Source organism: Cardiocondyla obscurior, linkage group LG15, assembly GCF_019399895.1.
Source record: "Cardiocondyla obscurior isolate alpha-2009 linkage group LG15, Cobs3.1, whole genome shotgun sequence".
Lineage (NCBI taxonomy): Eukaryota > Metazoa > Arthropoda > Insecta > Hymenoptera > Formicidae > Cardiocondyla > Cardiocondyla obscurior.
The window spans coordinates 816,583-837,737 of record NC_091878.1 but is presented as its reverse complement, the minus strand read 5'-3'; the positions used below and the strand labels follow the sequence as shown (position 1 = coordinate 837,737).

The 21,155-nt window shown below is 43.8% G+C and overlaps 2 protein-coding genes across 7 annotated transcripts in view; both read left to right on the top strand.

The window, feature by feature from the left end:
• Trbl (tribbles pseudokinase 2) overlaps nucleotides 1–14,978 on the top strand; it is a 33,995-nt gene extending 19,017 nt beyond the window's left edge. For all 5 annotated transcript variants that reach the window (XM_070666587.1, XM_070666589.1, XM_070666588.1 and 2 more), the window contains 3 exons: nucleotides 3,319–4,023; nucleotides 6,674–6,975; nucleotides 11,173–14,978. In XM_070666587.1, coding sequence (XP_070522688.1) covers nucleotides 3,691–4,023; nucleotides 6,674–6,975; nucleotides 11,173–11,635 — 1,098 coding nt within the window. In that variant the 5' untranslated portion in view covers nucleotides 3,319–3,690 and the 3' untranslated portion in view covers nucleotides 11,636–14,978. The remainder of the gene's footprint in view (nucleotides 1–3,318; nucleotides 4,024–6,673; nucleotides 6,976–11,172) is intronic.
• Nucleotides 14,979–15,099: 121 nt separating this feature from the next.
• On the top strand, nucleotides 15,100–20,794 carry Gpo1 (glycerophosphate oxidase 1). 2 transcript variants are annotated; one of them, XM_070666572.1, is made up of 12 exons: nucleotides 15,100–15,383; nucleotides 16,457–16,588; nucleotides 16,665–16,821; nucleotides 16,902–17,124; nucleotides 17,201–17,364; nucleotides 17,450–17,562; nucleotides 17,631–17,824; nucleotides 17,911–18,299; nucleotides 18,439–18,689; nucleotides 18,772–19,119; nucleotides 19,211–19,309; nucleotides 19,776–20,794. In XM_070666572.1, the coding sequence occupies exons 2-12, from the start codon at nucleotides 16,502–16,504 to the stop codon at nucleotides 19,908–19,910; spliced, it is 2,160 nt and encodes a 719-aa protein (XP_070522673.1). In that variant the 5' UTR covers nucleotides 15,100–15,383; nucleotides 16,457–16,501; the 3' UTR covers nucleotides 19,911–20,794. The 2 variants fall into 2 exon arrangements, with proteins under 2 accessions (XP_070522673.1, XP_070522672.1); XM_070666571.1 differs by lacking the exon at nucleotides 19,211–19,309 and adding an exon at nucleotides 19,356–19,457 and having other exon boundaries at nucleotides 15,101–15,383.
• The last annotated feature ends 361 nt before the right edge of the window (nucleotides 20,795–21,155 follow it).

Genomic DNA, 21,155 nt, shown 5'->3' with positions numbered 1-21,155 from the left:
GTCAGGTACGCACGTTTCATTCGGGGGGAGAAGAGAGAAAACGTGGCAAGGGACGGAGGGGTGGGAAAGACCTCGACAATGCCCCGAGGAGTCTGTACACCTGCCGGCTGAAACGTCTCGTAAGAACCGACTTGAATCCTCTCGCGATAACTGTCCAAGACTTTTTTTTTTTCTTTTTTTTTTTAATTTTGTCTGGCGAGAGAGCTTTATCTCGCGTCTCGTGCGAAAAGGATCTGCTCTCGCTCTGGCGTTCGGTTATTGATCTTGCGAAGACACCGGCCCGTGGAACTTCCAATAGGACGGAATAAAAAAATATGTTACGCCATAATTATCTTATGTCTGAAGACACGTGTACGCGATGAGAGGAAAAAAAAAAAAAAGACCATGTAAAAAGGTCAGCGCCGTCTATTCACGCGTAACGAATTCGAATTTGTAACTTAATGCACAATAAAGATTACATCATTTCCTTCGAAGTGAGTGATGTAATTTTTCCCCCGTGTCCCGGGCCTTTATCTGCGCGTTATCGACTAGGGATACATATTTGATTTCGAACTTTCGTTGAATCGAACGAATCGAATACTGCATTTTCTGAAATAAATCCCGGCGCCTTTTGCGATAGTGATAGATGCGGTTTAATCTTTACGTCTTCTAATAGAAGTAAAATAACGGTTCTTTATTTTTATTCTATTATAAGAGACGCGATAAAGTTTATCAGTCCAACATTTTTTAAATACTTGGCGATAGCGGACGCTCGAAATCGGGGAAAAACATCGCGGTCTAGGTCGGGTCTCGGGACGTCGATGACTCCGGGCTATATCGCGGCGCGATGTTTCAGAAAACATTCGGAAAGGAGGTGTTCCTCCTTCGACTGAAAGTTCAGGCGCGTTCACCTGCCGATACGACGCGTGACCTCGCGAATATCGCGGCATCCACGTGATCCGAGATAGCGGCCGCTTTCCGCCTCGAGGAAAGTCCTCGGTGGCGATAAAGCGTTTACCTCGCCATCTCGCTCTGTATCGCGCGACGAAGACGAGCCGGCGAGCGAAGGACAAGGAGGGGAAACTGGTAGAGGGGAGGAAGAGGCAGATCACGTTGTTGCACGAACAGCCCTGATCTTTGGAGCGAGGAGATCTCGCCGTTGCGTCGGCGTCGTGTGTTTTTGCGCAAGTGCGTAGATATCGCGATGGAAGAGAGGCCGCGAAGTATCGCCCAGTCAGCGTTTGATATATGATTTTCAAACGATACGTAGACGCGGCGCGCAAACAAGCCGGGGGCGTTGAGCAACGTCAAAATTGTCCGCGACAATCTATTCTTGCCCCGATCGCCAAGGTTGTTCTCTATAAAAAAAGAATCGCGGCTCGCGAATCCCCGGGTATCACAATATCCGGACGTCTGTCCCTCGCGTCTTTTAAAAACTCGGATCTCCCTCCTCTAGGCGGCGGAAAAACGGTGCCTTTTAATATCCGATGACAATTGACTTCGCGTCAACTGAATTGTAATTTTAATTAAAATTCGTTTAATTGAACGTACGGTTGGAATAGACTGATTTTCGTTAACATCCGCGAGTCGTATCTCGACGTTTCTCAACCAGCTCGCCGATCCTTATCTCGCGCAGTTAAGATCGCTGCGATACTTGGGCGAGAAACCGATCTTCTTATTGGTAATTTGTTCCAGTAGAAGCGGCGGGCTTCGTATTCGACCTTGCTCGTTACCGCCACGTCGTTAATCGTTCCACTAATTCGCTGTAATTCCTCGCGGGCGAACGAGAACAATGACCGCTTAGCGGTCCTAGTTTAGTCTTTAATTAGCGCACCCTTGATGCTAGATCGCCGTGAAACGGGATCTCTCGGTGCTGGAATACCAGCCCGATGGAATACGAGACGGTGATAACGGTACGCCCGCACCTTCTGCAGTTGCAGTGGTCCACGGATCCGATCTGCGAGCGACGCGAGTGCAGCGCGCTCCGTCACGGATTTCGATGATGCGTCCGCGTGCGGGAGGAGCCGATTGTTTTGTAAACATCGCGAATCAATGGCGTGTCATCGACACTTATCGGCGGAGTGCGGGCGGGAAGGAGGCCTTTGGTCGAGCGCGCGGGGAGGCATTTAGCGATAAAATTACACGCGTGAGTCATCGCGCGAGCGGATCGTTGCAGCCCGCTACTATTTCAGGCGGTCTCGAGTAAATTCGACCGTGCCCTGTTCTACTCGAGAAGCGGGGAGGGCAAGGGATATCTTTTCTCTCGCGAGCTGACCCCGTCTCGCATTCGCGCGATCGTCGGTCACGCGTGCCACCCCCGCCTTCTTTTTTTTGCCCGATCATTCACAAAAGTATGAAACCGCCACGTAATTCCTTCGTTGCCGGTCACTTTCCTTCGTTCGGTTCAAAGCTAAACCGCGAGGACACGTCCGTATAATTTTTTAATAGACGTGCGCTCTTTAGATCTACGAAGGACGCTCGACGACGCCTTTTACGTTCCCCTCGTTCTCGTAAAAAATTATATAAAGATGGAAGGAAATTTACGTTTGACGAGGCGGTGAAGCGAAATTAGTCGGCGCTTATGATGCGAAAGCGTGGCCGGAAGTTGGCTCGGGACTCACCGCCGTCTCTGTACCCCGGTGCGAATACCCCTGACCTTACCGGACCCCTGTCCCCTTCTCGCAGTATGAGAATTGCGCATGGAGCGCGAGAATGTCGAAACGACGTCGGCTTTTGAAATTACGTCCGTGAATCATATTAAGAGCACCCCGTGAACGGAACTATTGTGCGTCGCCCGTTGTCACATTAGATGTATGCGTGTATATATCTGCGACAAGCGCGTGGGCGTAATTGTGGTATAGGTGCGCCATGCCTCTTCTGTTATTTTGGCCAGGGTCATCCGCGCGAATTACCAGAGATATTTCATCTTCAGTTTTTTTTTTTTTTTTTTTTACGAAAGGAAACACAGTGAGAGTCCGAGAATGTACCCCTGAAAAAAAGAAAAAAAAAAAAAGAAAACCGTAAAAATAACGCATACCGGTTTACCGTGATCTGAGATTTTCGCGGCCACGCTCGTCTCATTTTCGATTCGCCAACACGAAAATCACGCTCGATGTAATTATAAAATAATTACGCTGGATGCACGATATATTGCCGGACTTTGACGCAACGGCATTACGCATCTCGTCCCACGGGTTTAAATGATGAAAGAATATATCGATAGCAGATACTTGTATAGTTTCGTAATTCGATTCGAAAATAACAGTAATACGAATCTCCTTATAACTGTCGAGATAACCGGCGATCGCTCACAGTAATCGTTGTTTCTTCGTGTTGCAGGATCAGCTCTCGAGAGCGACCGACTGATAAATCCACCAAGATCTCTCTCCGTCCAAGGACCCGGCGCAACGACACTGCGAGGGCCACCGAAAGCACAAGTGATATTTCTAACTAATAGTTAACGCGTTAGAGCTTAGAGGAGCCAGTACCACCGTATTTGTACATAACAAATGTCGGATACCCGATTCGTAGTATTCAGTGCGACGTCCAAGTGACGCGAAGTGTGTTCAGCGCATCTCGCAACTAAATATCGCGATTGCGTGGACGAGAACGCGATAACAGGACGCCAGGGAAGGTGCTGACGATCGCGACGCACCCGGAGGTGTGTTGCCTGTGCGTGCGTGCGTGCGTGCGGCTGTGCGTGCGCGCAACATGAGAGTGGCTAGGCAGCATCCACTGCATCTGCAAATACCGACCCGTACCAACAATGGCAAGTTTTTGGTCGGTTCCAACGGCGGCCAGGACGTCGTTCACCAGCAGCAGTCGCCGCAGCCGCAGCAGCAGCAGCAGCAACAGTCGCCCAGCGACGAGAGCAGCGCGGTGGTACCGGCGAGCTGCGTCTTCCCGAGCTGCGAATCGGTGCCGACCGACCTTCACGGGGGTCCAACCATACTTGGGGATCGATTCCTGCTCCTTGGTCCGGCCGAGGGTAGCGCTCTTTATCGGTGCCTCGACGTGCACAACGGTCAGCAGCTCGTTGCCAAGGTCAGTATCGAGATCCTTGCGAACTTCCTTATCATTTTCGCCGATATCATTTTCGTCGGGTCAAAAATAGACGGGCCGAAATTTCCACGGCGGCTCTGCTCCACTTTTCTATAAACCCGAACCAATCTTTGATAAAAATTCATCGAGATAAAAATTCATATTCCGCGCTGCATTCTTATGTAATAACAGCACGAATGGTTAATGTGATAAATAACAGACGTTTCGCAATACCCGATGGCGATATCGCGAATTAACTCTTTTTTTTTGCCGTATAATGCGGCACCGACGCGGTATATGTATAAAGGCGCCGCGCCATCGCACGTGGATGCATCCTCACGGCGCACTGCAGCTGTTGAGTTTCCATCCAAATGCCGTGGCCGTTATATAATAGGGCATACGGATGTAACGGTCCGCTAATGTTCGGGTCGATCGAAGCTTCCACCGTGAAGAAGCTCGTTGCGAGATCGACAACGACGCAACCGGCGGCCGCTCGTCTGAGAAACGTTTACAACTTCCTCAAGGAAGACTCAATTAATTCTTATCTAGACGACCCCTTTCCCTAATTGACGAGAGAAAAAGAGAGAGAGAACAATTTCCGTTTTGAGATGCCTGATAAAATACCTTGCAACGTGGAACGCGAGGTATGTTAATCACGAAGGGCTGATTTCAAGAGATAAAAAAAAAAATCTATCGGTCTTCTCCTTTCGAAGCCGTTATTTTGGATTTTCTCGCGTTCGCGGAACCGCGATTTTTGCAAGATCTCAGTCTCTGGTGTTATCTCAACGCTTCGCGTTGATAATAGGAAAAAAAATGAGAGTGTGCTTGTTACGTTACAAGACGTACAAAGTACGTATGCAAACGTAACACGCACGCGTGCGAGCCGCTTCCTGTTCCTTGGGCACGTTTATGCTTATTTATGCGCTTGTGGCATATCGCGTCCGCTGTATCTCGAATTTTCGTATCAGCGCACAATCGGAAGAGATAGATTTCAACGTTTCTCCATATCGCGTTCTCCCCTTTTTTTTTTTTTTTTTTTTTTTTTTTCTCTTTCCTTCGCAAGGTCCGCACGAAACGAGCTGCGATACGTCGTCAGAGCTCGCCACGTGTGGCAGATCCATCTCCTTCGTCGCATTTTTCCATTAACGTTTTACAATCACCGCGCGTTATACAATGCGTCGCTTACATCATCGGCGAACAAACACAAGGCTGTGTCACCTCGCGTACTCGCCTCTCTTCGCCTCCTCGCACATCCGTCGCGTATCGGCACGTTACCGTCCGTTATTCATAATCGCCTGTAAAGCTACGCGGCCGTTTAATTTAATTGACAATTACGCGCGGGAGCGTGCCGCGCGTTTTCGCAAGCGTATCCGCGTGCGGCGAGCCGGAATTGCGATTTCGGGGAAAATAATAGAGGTCACATCTATTTTGGAAGAGCGGAGAGAAAGCGGAGGGAGAGCCGCGAGAATCAGATTGAACGGTCACTCGTCGATATTGGAGATATGAAATAATACGCGCTTAAATGGAACGCGTCAAGGTTTTGCATTTTTAATTATTTTGCAAAGGGTTATTTAATTTCAAATTAATTTCTCCGCGAGACAAGTGAAAGGAAGTCGATAATTCTTTTTTTTTTTTTATGTTTGTTAATGACGTTTGATAAGCTGATGTGAAAGTTTAGGCGAAATCTCGTCGCGCCTTGCGAAAAGGGCCGACTTTGTTTTGCACGCTTATTCCTAATTTTTACCGAGAGGTTGCGAGCGAGTTTTCGGCGCGAGTTAGGAGCGTTACAAAAGCGGTGTTCGATAGGGCGATTTCGAAAAGAATGCACGGTGTTCTTATTAAACTAATGAGACTCGAATGTCGAAACGGTGTCAGGTTTCGACACGAGCCGGAGAGATGAACAGCTGGACGAGCCGAGTTTCAAAGGTGATCGGCGGTTTCGTTCGCTGCACGTAGTTTCCATAATGCAGTTTTTGTCCGCAGGTCGGCCTTAAAGTTATTGTTATAAATAATACGCGCACAGGTGTTCGGATGCATCAAATTGAACCTCTACCTTTAACTCAAATTTATACCGGGCGTAATTGCACATCGTCGCAGCGTCATACTTCGGTATCGATATTTGATTCGCGAACTCGGTCGGTGATTAAAATAATTTTGAAAATCAGAGCGGATGTAATTTTATCAACCTCAAATCCGATCGACGTGTTGCGCGGCCGGATAAAAAGATGACCTAATCGTCATTCGAGTGCGCGAAGGTGAGTATCTCTTTCACAAGGATATCCGGTGGAAATAATTGATGCTTGTTGAACGATGAGATTCATTTCCATTCAGAATTGAAAGCGCACACCAGCGCAACCGGTATCGAGTTTTCATTAAAACCGCTCATAAATCGCAAGAACATTCGTCGTTCTTGCGCTTTTGCAGAAAAATGTCAAACGCGTCATAGAAATATAGTTGGTCGGGACTATTGAGCGCGTGATAAAATTAATAAAGATTGAATTAATTAGAATACACAGATTTATTTTAGATTTACATTTATTTACATTAATTAGATATACAGATTATTCAACGATTATTTTGACGAATTTTTTTCAACATTGCCATTCAAATTAGCATGCGGATAGTTGCTGACTATTGCATTTCCGAATTGCAGGCGCTGACCGTGGGCGACAAAGGTTGCGAGGCGTTGCTGCAGGCCCACCTTCGTCTGGAGGGTACCGGCGCGGCGAGTGGCGTAGCCGGCGTGGTAGAGGCACCTGGAGGTCGGCGTTATCTTCTCTTGGAGGGTCACCATGGTGACCTGCACGCCTACGTAAGGGCACGGAGGAGGCTGCGCGAGCCCGAGGCAAGGCGGCTGTTCCGGCAAGCGGCTAAGGCCGTTGCGACCTGTCACGAGTACGGCGTCGTGCTGAGGGACCTCAAGCTCCGGAAGTTCGTCTTCGCCGACGAGGCGAGGTGAGTCCAACTTGAATATTTCGAATCTTCGGAAAGAGTCCTCGACTTCAGGTTCGTTGATGCCTGTAATAATTTTGCTTCTTTAGAACAGAATTATTTATCCTTTGATTTTTTTTATTAAAAATTTTTTTTTTTTTTTTTTTTGTAATATTTTGTACAGAGATAACACCGTAAATTATCGGCGATGATATATTCGAAAGAAATTCATGTAAAAAGTCGGATCTTTTTCCGTGACGGTTCATTGAAAGCTGATAAGTGACACACATCCGGATCGAGGCGAAGGTATTGATAGCGCGCTCGTTTTTCCGAGTGAAGGGGAAATCGATTGTCGTGAATGGTTTTCGCGTGCGAGTTGCCTCTCCGTGCTCGCCGTTGGAAAGAAATACGAGCTGATATGGAAATGAAATGATGAACCAATTCGTCGCGGATCGCGTGGCATTGTGCACTCGTTTAGGTAATCGAGAGCGCGTTTCTCCAAAGTGTATGTAGGTGTATCCCATAGAAACGCGATTTTTACATATTTGCATATGTTCTTCACCGTTTGAAATTCAGTTAAAATAAACATATTCAGGTATACTAATACCATTCTATCTTCTATGTCTTTAACGCGGAGGAGAAAGTATAAATTGGTTGATTGATATCAGTTGCTCTAGTTAGAGCAATCAATCATTCAGGTTAAACACACCGTAATTCAAATCATTATACAAACATCAGATCTAATTTATGATCCTAGAAATCAATATTTTCTTACATTAAACGATCAAGGGGATCAAGAGATACGAAGCGAATCCAGCTTAAAGCAAAAGTGTGAAACCGAGCTCACGTCCCATTTCTTTCGCTATTCTTTCGGGAGAACATACTCGTCGGGAAAAAGCTTTACGCACTTATACCAAAGTTTTCCAACAGATCATGCTGTTCGCGTCTCTTTAAATAAATAATAAAACGTTTAAGATAGTCAAGACCGCATCGACAGGTGCGTCGAAGCTGTGCTCGAGTTGTGGTCACGGCCAAGCCGTTGCAAACTTTTGCAAGCAACGCGATCACCCTCTCGTTATGTCTCAAGGGTGATTTCATTGGATACTCGTCGAGTCGTGATTTAGGGTGTGTATGCGAAGCTCGTTCGTGCGTTTATCCGCGCGCGATACGACGCACCCACGTGTCGCCGCGGAAGGCAGGCGAGAGGATGGAGGCATAACAGGCCGAGCCGAGCCGAGCCGGGCGTGTGTTGTGCGCTGTGTGTCGTGCACGCCGGCGATCGACTCGTATGTCGGCCCGTTGTTGGCCAATCGCATTCCTACCGCGCGGCGAGCTGCTCCCGCGCGCGTACGTAAGAATAAGGAGAGTCCGGGGAATGTTGCAAGCCAGAAAAGCATATTGGTTCATCGGCTGCTGCGGGGTTTTGAAACGTCGGTATAATTAGGAAACGCGTGGCTCGGCTCGGCTTCGGCTCCACCAGCTCGCTCGTAACGCGGCCGACATACGAGACGGCTCGCAGAGTACCCTTTCCTCCCTTTTGCCCGAGGGAGCAAACTTTAGCGCCTTCTGCAAGACTCTCCCGAGGCTCCCTGATCTAACGCGTGAAATTTCGACGTCTAATGAAATTTTGTTTACGATAATTGTTAAATTGGAACCTGGACGTTTAAATTGTTAATTTCGACACGGGCTTTCCTAACTTTTGCGAGACTTTCCCTCGAGTTAACGTCGCGATTTTAAATGCAATGTCTCTCTGAAAGTGCTCGCCGAGAACCACGGCGCGTTCCATTTCGCTCGCGGACCTCCCGCGTGGGTTTCTCTTTACCTCATCGACCGACAATGGGCGGATTAAGGCGATCAAATCGGCCTTTTCCCGGATGCGCTTTCGCGTATGGAGTTTGACCTATGATAGCGGCTCGACGCGCGTCACGCGTGTATCTTGGCGAAAACGCGCGTCGTTCGTTATCATCGTTGTCAGCCTCTCGGTGGGAAGCCACGGCGCGATCTCGCTGGATTTCTCTCCGCCACGCATCGCGTTTCGCAACGGCATCGTGCTGCCGGTCCAGTCGGGTACCGAATTCAATCTGCGGGATCGTCATTCGCGAGGTTAATGATCCCCGAGAGTAAAATTTCGCCGTCATTAATTCCTCGCGCCCGAGAGACACTCTATTCTCGAAACTGTAAATCCGGGACGTTGACCTGAGATTCGTATTCACCCATTTCGCACGCGCACATACGTGTACGCTACTCTAGCATTCACAAAGCGCTAAATTAAAAAAGAAAAAAAGGAAAAAAAAAGAAGAAAAAAAAAAAACAGAAATTAACATTATACGTTACATAACGCTCTTGAAATAATGATTTAGAAGATAATCTCTTATTGTCACGTCCGTGACGATTATTTTACTACCCGCTTTTAAATTTCTGCATTCGCGCACTTAATTTCGGATTATTCCCGATGCATCGCAGAGACCGATGCAATCGCGTAGCGAAAATGATCTCGAGATGAGAATCCTACCTTGCCATTGGAAACGCTAATTCGCTTCAGGCTTTACCAGCGCGGCCGACTGATTAACGACGTTGATTAATGATTCACCTGATATCAATGGCGATTCCGAGACGCTCGTGATCCGCAATTGTAACGTCGCCGGGGAAATGAGACGTGCTACTTTGGGTAACGCCGTTCGAGGAAGTCCGGTACCGTGGAAACGCCGTTGTCTCTCGGTCTTCTCGGGGGCTTGTAAAATTTCACGAGCTGTCCAAGAAATCACATCGCGCCTAGTATCCGCCGCGCCGTGGGGTTCTTGAACCCGGAGCGATATCGTGCCGCGCGACCAGGTGAAAGTTTGCGAAGAAAGCTGTGCGAGAGGCCCGGGCCGCTGCCTCTCTTTCTCTCCCTCGCTATCCACGCTTATCTCTCTCGGCCGCGTTTGGTTCATCACGAATAGCCTAGCGTGTCATCAGCGTTCGTTCGATTCATTCGCTCGTGAGAGCGAAGAGGCCATTGACACTCGCTCAGATTGTCAAGATCGTCTAACGACTCTCTCGCGTGACGCGTGCGGCTCGCTTCCGTCTCTCCCCGGCTTTTCCGAAATAAGCGCCAACGCGGAATCCCCGATGGCTTCATCGAGAAATTCCTTCGACGTGCCTTTCCGAGACGTGGACCAACGTTACGTTTGACTTCAGTCGCCTGGCATTTCTCTCGCTTTGAAATTTCTTTCGCCTTCCTTTTCTCGATGACGATTAGTAATTTAGTTCATTTACTAGTTTATTTACTTTGAAAAACGCAGTCTTTTTCGCACGAGTTGCCGCATCGAGTCCGGATGTCTATTGGCAGGTTTTAAATATACTCCACGGTGTATACTTGTCCCTGCTGCTTGCAAGTGACTCGAAGGAGAGAACGTCAAGTTCTCTGTGCGTTTCTGTAGGAGTGCATGATCTGGAATACACGGCGCTTTCCCGAGGTACGACTGCCCCTCTCCCGGCTGTTCGACGTGGGCGAGAATACGAGAACTCGCGTCGAAGGAGTTACCCAAGAGCCAAGAATATTACGTACACGCGCGACTTCCGCGTTGCAGGTTGATCAACGCAGCAACGGCCGGCCAGCGCAACGCTCCGGCCTCTCTTTCTCTCTCCTGTCTTCTCGCCGCGTCTCTTATTTCGACGACGACGGCTGAGAGCGATGGCTCAATCGCGGTGTCCTCTTGCTAAATTGAAATACCTCGCCTTCGGGCGCGCACTTACCACGAGAAGCCGGGCGATCTCTCTCGACCGCGCGCATTAAAAGATTGCACGATCTTCGGCTTCTAGCTCCGCAACGGAGCAGAGATCGTAACCGGTCGATAATAAATGCAGAGCTTGGCGTAACGCGTGTCCGAAACACGCAGAGCGAATTTCACACGACGTGTTCGAAAGGAAGGGGGAGAAAAAAAAAAAGGCTGTAAATCTTTTGCAACGTTTAATATCCCGGTCCGTGACTCTTTCAAGAGAAGGACTTTGGTCTTCTCGGTACCTAAGTTCGCCCACCGGCTATTAAACGATTTCTCTCACATCTGTAAAGCCCAAGTAAATTGAAGATTAAACGAAGAAGGATAGAAGTGCACGCTAATAAATAAATAGGGTTGCGAAGCTCAAGTTCCATCTCTGAGACGACTGTAAATCGGTTGCTAACGATATCTACAAGTTTTTTTTTTTTTTTTTAATAAATTGAATCTTTCGTCTTTTCAGAACGCGGCTTCGTTTGGAGAGCCTCGAGGACGCGGTGATCGTGGAGAACGACGACGACAAGCTGACGGACCGGCGCGGCTGCCCGGCGTATGTCGCGCCGGAAGTTCTACGCTCCGGACGCGCCTATTCCGGCAAGGCGGCGGACATCTGGTCGCTGGGCGTGCTGCTGTACACGATGCTGGTGGGCCGTTATCCGTTCAACGACGCCGAGCACGCGTCTCTCTTCGCCAAGATCTCGCGCGGCCTGTTCGCCGTGCCGGAGGGCCTGAGTCCACGCGCCAAGTGCCTGATCCGTTCGCTGCTGCGAAAGGAGCCGTCCGAACGGCCGTACGCCGAGGACGTGTCGCTGCACCCGTGGCTGTCGAAACCACTGCGACTATACGCGCCCACGTCTGGCAGCAGGTCCTCGTGCCACCAAGACCAAGTCGTACCAGAGCTAACTATTAATCCTCAACAAGACTGACTCTCTCTCTTTCGGGGGAAGGATTATTATTCCGCGCGTGACGGCGTCACTCTCTCTCATCCTAGTGCTTCTCTCGCGCCGACAGCCGGATCGAGTCCTCCGGCCGAGAAAGGGGAGTTAGCACAATCAAAAGGGGAAGGACAAGACGATTTTTCTCTTAACACATTGGCTGTGCCCATAGAAGATAGTGGTTAAGTTCGGCGAAAAGCGAAATTATCTTGTGTATCAGAGAGTTCAAAGACGACATGTGAAAAAGGTCGGTTAAAACTACTATCAAAAGAGCAATATTCAGTAAAAAAAACAAAAAAAAAAAAAGTTTATCTGTAAAAAGATTTGCAAATTGAAAAGTATATACCCTTGCAGTCAATGTGTTAACGGCAGCTGAATTTGTTACACATCGCTTACGTGAATTCGAATCGTTCGGTCTCCAGTTTGGATCGAAAAATCCTATCGGTCACCACGTCGCGGAGATACCCGGCTAAATATGCTAAGTTTTTCTCTTTTCGCCGGCGAGGGTCGGCCTAGAATAAGCTTTAAAGATAAAGCGTATTAATTTGGGGCGAAAAATAATCGTTCTTAATGGAACTTTTATGTAGGGGAGAGTAACCAAAGTTTCTATCCTGAATAAAACACCCTGAGTTATTTTCCTCATTTAAGGAAGGAGTCTCGTACGACAGGTTGAAACAAAATTAATTCTTTACGTAATCCCAACAAATCAGGAAAATCACGAACATTTTGAATAAATATTTCTATTATTTCAGTAGTGCAATTAAATGTTCTAAAATTAAAAAAAAAAAATTTGGTTGTATAATTTCCTAAAAGATGTTTTAAAATTCATCTAGTTTTTAATTAATGTATTTATAACCAGACTCCTACCTTAAATGCAATCCGCGAGTTGAACGGTCGAAGTTGGAATCTTGAATAAGATGATATTATGTTTTACTATATAAAGATAAGCTCACTCTAGTCTAGGGGCAACTCGCGGTCAAAGTACCGAATAGCGAAAATAATTGAGGGAATCCTTTGTAAAATAGCCCGTCTCTTTTGGTCATTCTCCGCTGGCAATTTCGGAGGCAACGTGACGCAAGTGATTAATTTTTAAAAAGTCCTTATTGGCTACGTAGAATCCTAGATTCAAGAAACATTGCCATTACCGGTCCAAGAAATATTTCGCCTTGTTGCGTACAGATAAATTCGCGCGTACGCGAGCGTGCGAATCCTTGTGATAGATTCTGAATGTGACATGTGTGATAACGAAATATACAAGTTGTTTCATAAGCGTTACGCGATTACTTGCGGTCATCTGTCTCTGAAGTCCATGTACATTAATTATTGTAAACGATCGAATTCGATGTTTGTATTATGCGTTAGGCACACCTGAATAACATCTTTAATCTTCTCGACATTGCGTATCTACACGGGACAATTTTTCACGGCTGTATCGGCGAATTCGTTATAATAATGCGAATAAGAAATCGTGGAATCTAAATGTAAATTCGAGTACAACCGGTGAGCTCCGTATAGTATAGTGAATAGTATAAAGCGATGATATATTAAAAATGAGATCAGAGATTGAGTCGAATTTAAAGTTAAAAGCTCACTTCACGTTTAAAAGAGAAAATATAATGATTTAGCACGAGAATAAATCGTCTAAATTAAATCGGACGTTACTAAAGCAAAGTTGTACAAATTTAATCGATGAGTTTCTAATTTAAATTCCGACTCATTCTTTCTGCATACTCGTTTACCTGTTGTCATTATATCACGGAGTCAATCAAATATATTAGGCAGTGAAAGAAGGGATATTTCTCGTGAAAAAAAAAATTTAATTCTCCGACCTAAAAACATTGCCTAAAAGGTTCAAGACTGCTTGGACATGTGGCCTATACAATTAACTGTATCAGAAAAAAATAATATCGCAAATACGTTGAACAGTGAATTTCTAACATAAGAACAATAAAAGAATACGCTTCTGGATTACTCGTATAATAGAGTATCCATGAAATTACAAATGTGTTCATCGATGGCAATGTTTTCAGGTAGAGTACTCTGTAGTGAATCAAAGACAAGATTTATTCTATTCTTCTTTTAATCGGTCCTCTAAAATCATCGCTTGCGCGATATATGTACAGCTCACTACGTTACGATTTGTAAAAGCGAACGGTCGACGATTTTTGTATAAGTTTTGGGCGCATGAGGCTGCGTGTTCTATTTTGAAGAGTTTTTTCTTGAGTAAATCTTTTCGGCGTGTAAAACTACGAACGATTCTCGAATGCGGTCAATAGAGATTATCGCAAGTCAATTACGAAAATTAATTCCAAGGCAAACATTGATATTCTTATTTGCATCAATGTTAAATAGAGTAATACTTCAATGAAATAATTTTTTCTTTTTCTTTTCTTTCTATTATAGCGGATTTAATCACGTTGTAGATACGTTAATATCGATGTTACATAAGTGCCAATGCTGCAGTCGTTGGTAAATGTGCCGAAAATAATACTGACTCCTGATGTTTTTCCGGGTCAAGACTAAGTTTAAAATTAAGCAACCGATTAAAGACGCCGTCTCACATAAATGAGATCATTCGAGAGAGCAAATATTTCCATTCCACTTAAACCCTTGTGAGAGAATGAAGAAAACAAGTTTCTTAATATCATTAGATAATTTCGGAATGCGAGGAAAATTATTAATTTAAACAGAAATTGTCATAATCTTTACATTTTGTTTTTTTTTTCGCGGAATGTTACTTTCGTGAAGTATCTTCAGACGTGAGAATTGTCTTGAATTGTCGATGCAAAGTCCAGCCTCATGTGACGCTCGAATCCGATTCGTGTCGGATGACAACGAAACCGTTATCTCGTGTCTCGTGCAGCTCTTTGTCTCTGCATCAGGATTGGAAAAGAAAAGAGATTCCCCAGGGATCACTAGGTTATCGATCGTGACTGCGATTCTCAATTTTTACCTCGGTCCCTCACGTTCGACGAAAATACCATGTGTTCTTGTATTTACAGATACCTGTTCACCTATCTACCTACGCAAACACTTTGTAATTTCTGCGCGAGTCAAGAAAGAAAGAAGAGAGAGAGAGAGAGAGAGAGACTCCTTTTCCTTTTTATTTTATAATATTTGCCCATCGCAGCGAGGCGCGATATTACGTTGCGATGCTAATTCCTCGTATCGTTCTCAGTCAGGGTACAAAACGCCGTCGCGCATCCATCGACGTTTATTTTGTACATAATTTCGACGCGATTACATCTTATTGTATTCAAACTGTTGTCTAGGTGCGTTTAAGGGACTTTCGTTTCTGTACATAGGTAAAATAAAGTGGCGTTTATGATGAAAAGTCGCAATTATATAATATATATAATATAATAATATATAGTATATGGTAATGTGAAGCACGTGTGCGTGCACGTGCACGCGTAATGGTTTGAATTTTGCGCCTCATCACACGTCATCGCTTTTAATTCACTACTTCAGAAGAGCAAGCGATAGGTGACGCTGAAACTCGTCCCCACTTTTCTCATGAGCGAGTATGTCCAGTGTTCGCAACTTCACACCACTCCGCCTCGTTTTACCCGCATCGGCGGCTCACTGCTCAGCTACTGATCGGCCATCGGCCGTGAACGTTTGTTCGTTAGTGGAAGTGTCTAATGGCCCATTAGAGAGATATAATGCGCCACGCGATATCCTAGTGTCAAACCATCTCAATTTGGCGTGAACGAGACTGGCGTCCCTTCAACTCGCGGTAAGTATTGTCGCCTGAAGTGAATTTAAGTTCTCGGTTCTTCGATCGTTTTGCACATCGGCAATGATGTCACTAACGAGCGATTAAACGCTTCGTCTCTACGTATCGAGTTTCCTCTAGACCGACTCGTGCTCGCTTGACCACGATGGTTCAAGGACAGCGGTGCCGAGGTGCGAGGAGCCTCGGAGATCACCCCAGGGTCGAGCAACGTAGAGTGGCGTGTTGTACGTAACGGAACGCAGAGAATGACATTTCGGGTGTAACTTGGCACGAACGAGCCTCACGGGCGCTATTTTCGCCGCAATCTTGCGACACCGCGCCCGGCATTGTATTCCCGCCTGTTATGTATGAGACGCGGGGGTCTCTAGAGTCGTTCTCAAGACACGAGTCTTCCCGCCGAGTTAAATCCCGAGCTCTCGGAGTCGGCACGCCGGCGGAGCTCGGTTGCCATCGATTTTCTTCGAATTATCGTAAGAATAGTTTCGTAGAAAAGGAGGGGCCGACGGTATCTCGTGACTTAAACCATACCGTGCTTTTCTCTTTTTATGCTTCTTTTTTTTTTTTTTTTGTCAAGTCTCATGACTCGGGACTAATAGAGATTTAAAGAACGAGATAGCAGCCCGCCAGACTGCAACCAACCGTCGATACCCGAATCTTTGCCGCGCGACGTGATTGCGTGATTGTATTGCCCTTATCAGTCGTTTTAACCGAAAGTGTCACTTACGCAATCCCACGTGTTCCGGCTTCTTATCAAGGTCGCCGGATCGGACGGATCACTAGTCTCGCCGTACTGGCGATAACTATATTAACAAGCCTCAGCCTTGCGTTGAGAGACGCTTCACGACTCGATGCACGATCTTTAAATTATTTATAGATTGTTGAATGTGTGTGCGCATCACATTCAAATCAAGTCACCTCGGTAGTTTTTTTTTTTTTTCTTTTACTTTTAATTAACTGTTTTTTTTTATCAAGTATAATTTACGATTGTATTTTAAAATCATTATTATTTTATCTTTTAAAAATTAAGCGAAAAGTTGTAAGGTTTATACTAATTTTTTTTTTTTTTATTTCAGGTTTTCTTGAGAAAATCGAGAAGTTAGCGGTAAATAAAAAAAATTATGGCATCGCTCAGATTAATTGTAGCTGGAGCAAGTGCCGTCGGTGCAGGCACACTTACCTCATACTTCCTGTTATCAGATAATACGGTCAGTATGCAACATGTTATCTGTAATATAGTCGGAATTCCTTAATAACCTTTGCATGCATATTCGTTTATTGTAGGTGCACGCTGAGGTAAAGATAAAACCAAGGCCACCTCGAAGGACTCTGCCGACACGAGAAGATCAAGTAAAGACTCTGAAGTCGCAGGATTACGATGTACTGATAATTGGAGGTGGTGCGACGGGAGCAGGATGTGCTCTGGATGCCTGTACACGAGGTATAATCATCATGTGACTTATCTCGTTTACTTAAACAAAATTACTCTTTACACCTCTATATCTTTTTTTCCTTTCGAAGGCTTAAAAACTGCATTGGTCGAAGGCGACGATTTCGCATCCGGTACGTCGTCTCGAAGCACGAAATTAATTCACGGTGGCGTACGATACCTGCAAAAAGCGATTATGCAGCTAGATGTCGAACAATATAGAATGGTAAAAGAAGCACTTCACGAACGTGCGTCGATGCTACAAAGCGCACCACATTTGGCGCATCCATTGCCCATCATGCTACCGGTTTACACGTATGTTTAATTAACGAAACGTAAGTTTTCGATGTTGCGCGATCTTTTTCAAGCATATTTCTACTACTTTCGTCAGATGGTGGCAGATTCCTTATTATTGGTTTGGCATTAAGATGTATGATCTGGTAGCTGGTAGTAAAACAGTCAAATCATCGTATTATTTGAGTAAATCGAACGCCTTGGAACTTTTTCCGATGCTGAAAGGCGACAAACTGACAGGAGCTATTGTCTATTACGATGGTAGTCATCTTACTCTCTTTCTTTCTCTTGTGACTCTTATTTCACTAAGTATATATTTTTAAAATAAATTTTTAATACATTACAGGTCAGCAAGATGATGCTAGAATGAATTTGGCGGTTGCTTTAACAGCTTCGAGACACGGAGCGACAGTCGTAAATCATGTTAAAGTAATCAATTTATTAAAAGGTCTTGATAAAGTAAGTGTCAAATATTTATAAATATTTATACGAACATTTTGTAAAAATATATTTTTTTATCCGAAAAGGATGGAAAGCGAGTTCTTGTTGGAGCTCATCTTAGAGATGAACTTACGGGAGAAGAATGGGATGTAAAGGCCAAAGCCATAATTAATGCGACTGGCCCCTTCACCGATCACATCAGAAAGATGGATGACCAAAATGTTCCATCTATCTGCTCTCCGTCTTCCGGCGTTCACATAGTGTTACCTGGCTATTATAGGTAAAAAAAATGCTACAAACATTAATAACGATTTTATTTAATTTATATTGTATTTTGTACGAAGGTTTTATTTACCATATTTTTAGTCCCGATCAAATGGGTTTACTTGATCCAGCGACGAGTGACGGCCGAGTGATCTTCTTTTTGCCGTGGCAAAAACAAACAATTGCAGGGACGACTGACTTGCCTTGCGAAGTAACACATAATCCTCGACCCACGGAGGATGAAATTATGTTTATTCTGCAGGAAGTAAAAAACTACTTAAATCCGGATGTTGAAGTGCGCCGCGGAGACGTTCTTTCGGCTTGGAGTGGTATTAGGCCGCTCGTTTCTGATCCGAATAAACCGAATACACAGTCGCTCGCTCGAAATCATATTGTGCACGTTAGTCCTACGAATCTTATCACAATAGCAGGCGGCAAATGGACAACTTACCGAGCGATGGCTCAAGAAACTATTGATGCGGCTATAAAAGGTATATTGATAAGATTAATCGAGCGATATCATAAAAAAAATGTGTAGAATAAACATTTTTTATGTTTTATATATTTTTATGCTTAATATAATTTTGAGTTATAAAAAACGTTACGAAAGAGAATTATTGGTATTTACAGCTTGCGACTTAGAACCTGAAAGACCTTGCCAGACTGACGGCTTTTTACTGGAAGGTGCACAGGGCTGGAGCCCTACGATGTACATCAGATTGGTACAAGATTTCGGTCTGGAATGCGAAGTCGCGCAACATTTATCCAAGAGTTATGGGGATCGTGCGTTTGCAGTGGCTAAAATGGCATCGCTTACAGGAAAACGGTGGCCTATTATCGGAAAAAAGATACATCCGGAATTTCCGTACATCGACGCTGAAGTAAATGTTTTCAAATAATTTACAATTTAATTAACACAATAATAATTTAATTAACACAATAAATTTTTAATATATATTTCAGATTCGTTACGGCGTGCGCGAATATGCTAGAACTGCGATCGACATGATCGCGCGTCGATTACGACTCGCTTTTCTGAACGTCCAGGCTGCTCAAGAAGCATTGCCGGGCATCATAGATATTATGGCCGAAGAATTACATTGGTCAGCGGAAGAAAAAAAGAAGCAACAACACGAGGCTAGCGAGTTTCTCGCTCAAGAGATGGGTCAGATGGTTAACCGTGCTTCCCGTGACAAAATTCCTATTAATCTTACGAAGGATGAAATTCAACTTTATATCAAGCGCTTCCGCATTATAGATAAGGACAAAAAAGGATACGTGTCCGTTAATGACATTAGGCGAGGACTAAAGGTTTGCATATACATTTCAAATTTTTTAGATTCTTTATTAGTTTCATTCACTTTTTTTTTTAATTTTCGTTGTATTAATTGCTAATGTGTAGGTATTAGGTATAAATATGAGCCAGGACGAGATGCACAGCTTATTAAGTGAAATTGATGTTACTTACAATGGCCAAATGGAATTACAAGACTACTTACAGGTAAATTATCAAACATACTTTTAATATTCATTCTTTCTATTCACAGCTCTTTGGAGATAAGGAAGTGCCGGGTGAAGAACTTCACGAAATTCTGCGCGAAATCGACACAAATATGAACGGTCAAGTCGAATTGGATGAATATCTTCAGGTCTGTGACATTGCGCATCGTGCATATAGTCACAGTCAGATTTTCTTTTCTCACGCCTTATTTTTTATCATTTTTTTTATCCATAGTGCAATGAATTAGTGTAATGAATTTTCTAGATGACATTTTCGTTTGGCTTTTTAACACGATTACGTGCAACTAATCCCTAATAATTTTTAAACCGATAGAGAACTTAGCAATTTGTTATACGACGTTTGGCTTGTTATTTTCTTTTGCATTTATATCGTTTGTTGTATGATGTGAAGACTTATTTTTGGTAATTTTTCCAATGTTTTTTAACATGTCTTTTTTTTTATACAGATGATGTCAGCTATAAAGTCTGGACATGTGGCGTATTCACGTTTTGCGCGAATGGCTGAAATGGAGGAAGCACAGCATGAAAAGGAAATGCTCAAGAAACAAATAAGTGTTGAGAGATCGGGTGGTGGACTATGAAGGATTCTCTATGCTGTAGAATTTTTAAATCCTTTTATGTCATTTGATTTCAGAAAAGTTATTTTCGCATATTTATTAAAAGCTATTTAGTTTATTTAATTAGATGTATTCAAAATAAAAAAAATCAAACTTTGTTTTGCGAAGTAAAACACGTATAATGCGAATAAGATCTAAAAAGAAATTAATCAAACGTGTTTCATATTGAATTTACAACATCAGATTTGCTTCACGCACGTCCACTACGTAGATTTTTAATAAGTAACCATATTCAAGGAAAATATTTATTTTCTCGCAGGATTTTTCTCTTTACAATTTTATGTACATTACTTGTGAGTAATATCTATATATTATGTACACAAAATGCAGTGCATCTGCATTCCTTTTATTTGTACAGCCAACTGCGATCTAACAGTTGTTACCGTATTCTATTCTTAAATTCTTATTGAGAGTTTAAGCAATGTTAAAGTTTTACCATCTTAAATTATTGAACTTATAGTATTTCTAGAATTATAATTGTACATTATATATTATTAAATTCAGAATAATATCGTTTTTCTGCTCGTCGTTAGCACTAAACATTTATTTTTTTGCAAAAGAATTGTGAATATAGTATTACTGTAAAATACGTTTCCAGTATGTCATTAGAAAAAAAGTTTGTCATCTAACTTTTAAAGATAAATTGATGAACTATGCTAATGTATAGGGATATTACTATTGCTACTACTCTTTATATCATTATTAACTCACACAAAGATTGTACAAACTATATATCATAAGAAATCATCTAATTTATTATCCATCGCTGTGATACGACGTACAGTGACGAGCGCATGTAATTTATGTCACCATCATCATCATCAATAAAGCCAGTGGCAAATGAATAATTTGTAGTACTGTTTCTCCAATTTTTTATCGAACATTGGTAACGTGCTACAAATTATATCTCAATTATATCGACGACAATCTATGTGTATCTAAGACAATGTAAGTTGATGACATAGTTCTCGATATTTTTACTATTTCGGAATTACAAATTGCGTAATAATAAAAAAATGTTGAAAGGGTACTTCTTCATGCAATGAAGCAAACGATAGTGCCGAACGAAGGAACGTTCTTTCATGTGATTATTCGGAAGATAAAAAGGAGCCGAGCCATCGAAATCTTAAATTGCATGGATCAATCTTAGAAAAATCTCAAATGTAGCGACACGTGCTGCAAGAACTCGTTCCTTACGGTCGGTACACG